Here is a 7,477-nt window from a genome sequence, read left to right as displayed (position 1 = left end):
TCCATCACGAGGCCTTTGGAGATGTCTTAGATCCTTGTATTGCTGGGAAGAGTCAAGTTTCTCAATATTAGTCATTGTACAATGTGGCTGTTATTGTCGTGAATGACTCTTAAATAATCTCTTCCTGATTTGTTTTCCAGGTCAGTTTTTCATATTGATATAAATTTTCTTATATTTTTTTTCAATCTTTTCTGTTTTAGTTTTACTTGGTTTTTCATGGCATTAATGATTTTTGTTTGAACTCTTCTTGTTTTAGTGTCCATTTCTTGGAATTAGATTTGCAATAATTTTTGATGCAGGTTTATGTTTTCTTAGATTTACTCATCTCTTCAGTTTTGCACCAGAGCTAGGCTCTGCCCTGTGCTCCACTGTTGAGTGAAGGTAGTCAACCCTGCTCTGTTTGGTCCTGAGTTTTTGCATTGACCTCTATTTCCCAAGGTTAGGCTCCTCTGGATCCTTGAGATCACTGTACCTCTCTGGGGCTTTCTTAGGGGAACACTGTTGCTGCTTCTGGACACAGTGCCTTGTAGACTTCATGTTCCATTACATTTGTGTTCACTTTGCTTGAGGGGTCCTCTCTCCTATGGTTCTGACTTTTTATGCAGTTCTGGGGTGGAAAAAGTCACCTACTATAGTTTGTTATTGGACTTTTTGAGCATTATTCTGTCTGGTCCAAACTTCAAGGTTTTCTTATAATAGGTGTGAGGGAGCCAGGCAGTTATCTTTGTAGGAAATCCCACACTGACTCTTAAATAGAAGATACTTTTCTTAGTTTTCTTCCACCATAAAACCTGGCAAATAACTTGCCCTCTCCTCTGCTTTAGCAACATATTTGAAATACATATAAAGGCTTTTCTGTATGTTTACACCCTGTTCATTTTTTACTATGTTTAGCCTTATGTTATTTTCTGTGTTCACATAGTTTTGCATGTATTTGTACATTCTTTGACATGATCTTCTTTACTGAAGTCATCTGTTTTTGGTTGTGAGCTCTTAGAGGACAGAGCCATCCATATCTTTGTAACTTGCTTTTTCCATAGACTATAGGAGTGTTAAGATGAGATAGACACTTAGTAAATATCATTTGATAAAGATAATGAGGAAATATTAATTAATAACCATGATATTAACATGACAGATTAACATGACAGATCTTTTTAAAATTACTCATGCAAAGGAAAAATTGCTTGTCCTCTTCTAATTTTTAAATGAATTAATTGATTTTAGCAGTACCATCTAGGACTCAAGACTATATGGGTTCTTTATTTCTCCTCTGCTGGGTGGGGGATCAGAAGACCTAGGTTAGTTAAGAAATGTGAGTGTAGGCAAAATCACTTCACCATTGGTTTTTGTTTGTTTGGTTTTGTTTTGTTTTTTTCTTGTTCACTTCACTTCTTTCCGTTTTTATCTCTTCATCTCTAAAAATGGTAATAATAGTACTTGTACCACCCACGTTGCATTGATATCTACTAGAGTATTCATTCATTCAGCAAACATTTCTGTGTTTGTTATGGAGAGCTGAGTCCTGGGGGGGGCAGGAGCTGAGGGAGAATGAAAAGTTTAAATAAGACAAGACCCCCATCCTCAGGGAGTTCTGAGTTTATTAGAAAAAGAAAATACAGATAACCATAATCTACATCATTACATACTATTCATTCAGTAAGGCCTTATGTGTTTACATGGAGATACAAAGATTAGAATGAAAATGCCCTAACCCTTAAGAAGCTTGTATTCTAATGGGAGCAATGACCTGTACATATATAATATGTCTACATATTATATATACTTAAATTAAAAGTTACAAATAACTTATTAATATTATGTCTACCACATATAGTAGATACATTTATATAATATAAATGATAAGTAACTTGCGTAGAAGTATAAATGAAATTCAAGGTAGATTTGAAAAGAAGTTCACTAGCATTTGGGAGAAAAGGAAAGATTTCATGTAGAAAGTGGTGCTTGAGCTGAAACTTGAAGGAGATCAGGGATTTCAAGAGGCAGAGATGAGAAGGGAATGCTTCCAGGACTGGTGAGTAGCTAGTGCAAAGTCACAGAGATCAGACATGGAACATCATACAAGAGCAGTGTCAGCTTGGGCCAGGATGGCTTCATGGCAGACTATCAGAAGGGGAATAATGTGTAAGAAGATTAGAAAGGGAGGAAGAGCAAGTGTGTTTATGGGGCATAGCCTTTTCCATAACCCTAATACTGTGTCAGGCATTTTGTGAGTATTTAATGTTAATAAATGCAGCTAATATTTTTGTCCTCATAGGTCTTCTCTCTATTCCTTCTCTATGGACAGGCTTGACTTTTTAACCTTTAGATTCATTGTAAAACAAATAGTTACAAAAAACAAAGTGCCAATTGACATCTAGAAAGACTTGGGGAGATTTCATGCATGATGTGGTGTTTGATATGGTTTTTAAAGGATGAGTAGCAATTCAATAGACAGAGGGATGGAGGGAGCAAACAATCAAGTTTAGGTATCCAGTTAATCAAAAGTACAGAATAAGGGGAGAAGGGTCAGAGAGTAGTCCAACTTGCGATTGAAGCAATGTGCATACAAGGGAATAATATAACGTAAGGTTGGAAAAGTAGGATGTCAATAAATTGTGGAGGCCCTTGAATGCCCAGTAAATGTTTGAAGTGTACTCAATCGACAATAAGAAGCCACTGAATATTTTTGAGTAGAGTGGCAAATGGTATGAAGGGATGTTGAACAGAGTTTCTTAAGCCACGTCCGTGACCTTTTTTTTTTTTTTTGTATTTTGATAACTGCATTTCAATTTAATTGGTTTTCTTGGTAATCTATATGTTTCATTTTAGACATTTAAAAACAATATTTTGAGAAAGGGCACATAGGCTTCATGAGACAGCCAAAAGCAGTCAATGATAAAAAAAAGATTAAGAACCCGTAGTATAGAGGGAGGGGAGAGAGGGAGAAGCAAGACCTCTCAGGAGATTGTTAAAAGTAGTTTTAGAGAAGTGATAGTGAGGGCTCTTGTGAATGTGGGAGAAATAGGAATAGAGTGGAGAAGACAATGTCAATATGTTATGGAGCTGGAATCTAAAGTAGATGGTAACTGGATACGAGAAGTAAATGAAAGAGGAGTCCAGTTTTGAACATGGGAGTGAGACTAAAAGAGATATAAGGATTAGGGATATTAGATTTAAGAATGATCTACATGGGGCAGGTAGGCGGCGCAGTGGATAGAGCTCCAGCTTTGGAGTCAGGAGGACCTGAGTTCAAATCCAGGCTCAGACACTTGACACTTACTAGTTGTGTGACCCTGGGCAAGTCACTTAATCCCAATTGCCTCACAAAACCAAGAACCACAACAAAAAAAAAAAAAAAAAAGAGCACAAAACAAAGAATGATCTACATGGAAGTTGACTGGAGCAAGTAAGATTGTTGAAGAGGGAGGTGGGGATGAGAAGGGGTGGGGTGGGAAGAAGCCAATCAGGAATGTAGAAAATCCACTTCAAGTAAGTCGGGAGAGGATAAGGAACCAGAGAGGGAAGTAGTTAGAGAGACAGAAGGAATATAATCATAAACTAACAATGTAAATGTCACCTATTAGTATTACATGTGATACTTGCTATTAAATAGCAACTAGTGATAGAAAATGGCCTGAGTGTAGCGGGTTTATGCTTCCTCAAAGGAGATCTTACTTTCTTCATGGGGTGTACCCTTTACCATAATCCCTAATACTACACTAGCTATTTTGTGAGTACTTAATATTAAATAATACATTTATGCTTCTAAGTCTTCCATCTACTCTTTCACAGGAGATGTTCCTGACCTTTAGACTAATTGTAAAAACTGAAACAAACTGAAAAAATGTAAATGTAAAACTTGATCTGTGCCTCAAATATTAGACATTGGCTGTATAGCCATCCTCAAGAAGTCCGCCTTTCTCATAGCTTTTAGTTTGTATTGTTTGCTGTGGGAGAATCTTTTAATAAGCAACTGTTTGTGTTACCTTTTCTATTTCCAACTGCAGTACCAGAAGAGAACATTGCAACTATGAAGTATGGAGCCCAGGTAGTGAAAGGGGAGCTGAAATCCGCCTTACTTGATGGTGATACACAAAATTATGATTTGGATCATGGATTTTCTAGGCATCCAATTGATGATGACTGCCGTTCTGGCATCGAGATTAAATTAGGTCAGCCATCAATTATCAATCATATACGAATACTCCTGTGGGATCGTGATAGTCGGTAAGTGATAATAGTGTGATTCAAGGAGGAATTGACATTGTATTTTTATTAAAATGACTTAATCTGTTAATGGCTTAAAATTATGCTTTGTTATGCTTAGATGTCTTATAACTTTTTAGAATTTTAAAGCTTCATATCTCAGTAATATTTCTGTTGAAACCCCTAGGAAAGAATTGGAAGGCATAGTTCATCTAAAAGTTTATTCTGATTATTTAAAGGGAACTTATTTATTGTCTTTCTTGCAGAATAGGAATTTTTTCAAGACAGATGATAGACAAACAAAGGCATGGAAGAATTAGGTGAAATTTGTCAGGGACTCCAACTACTAGAACACTGAATTGAAAGAACAGACCTCAATCCAATGCTCCCCCTCCAAAAACAAAAACAAAAATCACCCAAAACCCAAGAATAAATTGACTCTTATAGTTAGGGGAGACTGCAGTGCCAAAGGGCACACCTGGAGCTTCAGGAAGCACCGGGTGCCATTTTTGCCAGTACTGCTGGGTGTGGCATCAAGATTTTCATGCCAGATAGTGTGCCTTCTTGGCTCAGGACATTTGGTGCTTGCATATTATAGCAGGGATGAGAGTTTCCTCCTAACTAGTAGAGGGAAGAATATGGCCTGCTATTACATTCCAGGAGGTAGGCTTACATATAATTAGTGTGAGGTCCCCAGCAAGTCCCCTTCTCATTTTCTTCTGATCATATTAAATGTTTCCTGGTCCCTTTCTTGTTGAGTTTAATTTGATGTTAATTGATTAAGTGGGGCAGGTAGTACATTTTTGAGTGAACATGAACCACTGAAAGGGTTAGGAACCTTGAGCATTAAGGAGCTTATTATCTTTGTAGTTCTTATGCCTGTCAAAACATTTATAAAAAACTTTATTTTGTAGAAAAGCTATTTTTCTTCCGAGGGGACTTAGCTTTGCTATGTAGTCATCTGGTTCCCCTGTCAAAGGAGCTGTTGTAATTCTGATCAAAGGTAAAACATTTAGGATCCAAAGCCAAAAAAACCCTTAGCACATGTTGTAGAATTATAGCCTGAATTGCTGATAACCCAGAGAGGTTCAAGAAAAGGTTATAATCAGTTTGTTGCTGTGTGATAAAATGAATGAGAGTGAAGGGACAACAGAAAATGAGAGAATTGTGTCACAAAATAAGCTGACCTTTCCTAGTCACAACTTTTGGCTACAGGCTGACATTTACAGTCAGTTAAATCTTTCTGAGATCAGGCTGGTTGATATTGCAGTAGAAATAACATTGCCTCATATTTAAATTTACCTTAGGGAAGAGGTAGTAGTCAGTTCTGTGTGTTTCAGGTGAGCAGTAGAGTCCTAGGTAGCTTACTTGGAGGGAGACTGTTAAACATTCCTGAGGATTATTAGTCTACAAATTTCAGGTTGTCCTCAAAATGCACTTGTATTATTTTCTCAGTGATGTCAGTTACTTCTCTCTTGGTTAGATATGGAGGGTTGGTAGGGATCTGGAAGAGTGAGAGGAAGTAGGGAAAAAAAATCAAAGCTAAAACTATGGTGAGGAACCATTTTGTCTTGACTCTGCCCCTGAGATCATGGGAATAGCTAGCCAGGACTAAGGAAAACTAAAAGAAAAAACATCCCTCTCTTTATCTTGAGCCCTCCTTTTTGCATGACTGTGCTAATCTGCTAATTTAGAACTTAGAATTTACTTTGGAAGTATGAAGGAAACCATGGTCTGTTTCCAGAAGAAGCAAATAACATGAAATGAACTTTCAGTGATGTGCGAAAAAAATGTAGTTAGTGAATAAATTGTTTTCTTTGATATTTATGTGGTGATTTCTTTATACTTTTCCCCCCTCCATTCCAAAGGTCTTATTCCTACTACATTGAAGTGTCCATGGATGAACTAGATTGGATCAGAGTAATCGATCACTCAAAATACCTCTGTCGTTCTTGGCAAAAGCTGTATTTTCCTGCCCGGGTCTGCAGGTTAGTTCACATAGATTAACTGTGTGATTGAAATTTTACATGTATTGATTAAATACAAGTAAACTTAAAACACATGCATAAACATTGACTTTCCAATCACACTTAGTTGTGAGAGGCAGATTTCATCTTTCCTTCTTATTATAAAAAGAAAACTTTTTCATGGAATAAACTACCAAATTTAATAAACAGGAAACTTTTTCTTTGGAAAAAGTAGAAAATTATGAACATGGATTTGGGACTATAGGTTTGGGATGTAATTTAGAATTATTCAGAAGGCATTAATACTTCACACTGAATGGCTCATAACAAAAAAGCTTTCCAAATCTCATGCTGTATCATAAAATCATAAGTACGTAATAAGCGGGATGTGCATTTCCTTGAAAATCGTAGGCCAGGTGTATGTTCAGAGAATGGCTTCATAAGAATTTCCAAGAGAGGGAAAGGAAAATCAAATGCTGCCTCAATTTTCATTCTGGGCTTTTATGTTTCTTTAGGTGTAATTCATTTCCCTCAATCCCTGTAATACTGCAAAACCCATATGAGGTAGTAAGGTTATAGGTAAAGGAGGTGGCAAAGCCTGAAAATACTATGTTAGATTTTTTTCAGAGGTAAAAAATTTGGGTCCTGACTTAAATTTTCTATTACTTGTTTCTAGGATTTGAGAGTACTTTAACTTATTTCCCTTGCATACTTTTTCCTATTATAGAAAATATGTTATATATGTGAATGAATGTCCCTGTTTCCTCTCTTGCCCCTATTGCTCCCTGCTGCCATCAGTAGAACAGCTCCCAGGAGAGCACTGGGCAGAATCTTCTCCAATTTTCTTGTTTTCCTGAAGTCAGAGGAGATAGAAGATGAGAAGAATGGTGCTCTGTGGGAAAAAAAAAAAAGCAGGGCAAGGGGAGGTACAGAAAGACAGCCACCCTAGTGGTCTCTTCTTTGATACCTCTCCTGGAAGCATTGTCAACCACTATATCTGGTTTCTTCATTGGAAGCCTCCTAGAGTATTGATTGCTTAGATATGTCATGATTCTTGTACACTTAGGCTTGTCTGGTGGTGTGCAAGAGCAGGCCCTTACTTGGAACTTTTATCTGGAACTACTGTCGTACCTTTCAGCATCTGATATATTAAAAGTTTCTGCCTGTGTGTGTTTTATTATGGGTATGATTGGACGTAGTGCTGTTAGATAAGGATCCTTGTGTGAAAATGAAGAAAATCAATTTTATTTCCCTAAGGAGGGACTAAAGTGTCTTTGGTCTGGCAGTTATTCTTTTATCAA

The 7,477-nt window shown here is 37.0% G+C and overlaps 1 protein-coding gene across 4 annotated transcripts in view; it reads left to right on the top strand.

Annotated features, from left to right (window-relative positions):
• Positions 1-7,477, top strand: part of BTBD9 (BTB domain containing 9) — a 501,893-nt gene that overhangs the window by 94,650 nt on the left and 399,766 nt on the right. For all 4 annotated transcript variants that reach the window (XM_027876446.1, XM_027876445.1, XM_027876441.1 and 1 more), the window contains exons 5-6: positions 4,011-4,230; positions 6,078-6,197. In XM_027876446.1, coding sequence (XP_027732247.1) covers positions 4,011-4,230; positions 6,078-6,197 — 340 coding nt within the window. The remainder of the gene's footprint in view (positions 1-4,010; positions 4,231-6,077; positions 6,198-7,477) is intronic.

The sequence above is a fragment of the Vombatus ursinus genome, unplaced genomic scaffold, assembly GCF_900497805.2.
Source record: "Vombatus ursinus unplaced genomic scaffold, bare-nosed wombat genome assembly UNPS02014811.1, whole genome shotgun sequence".
NCBI classification, from domain to species: Eukaryota; Metazoa; Chordata; class Mammalia; order Diprotodontia; family Vombatidae; genus Vombatus; species Vombatus ursinus.
The sequence above is the reverse complement of the archived record's forward strand: the minus strand, read 5'-3'. Positions and strand labels throughout refer to the sequence as shown.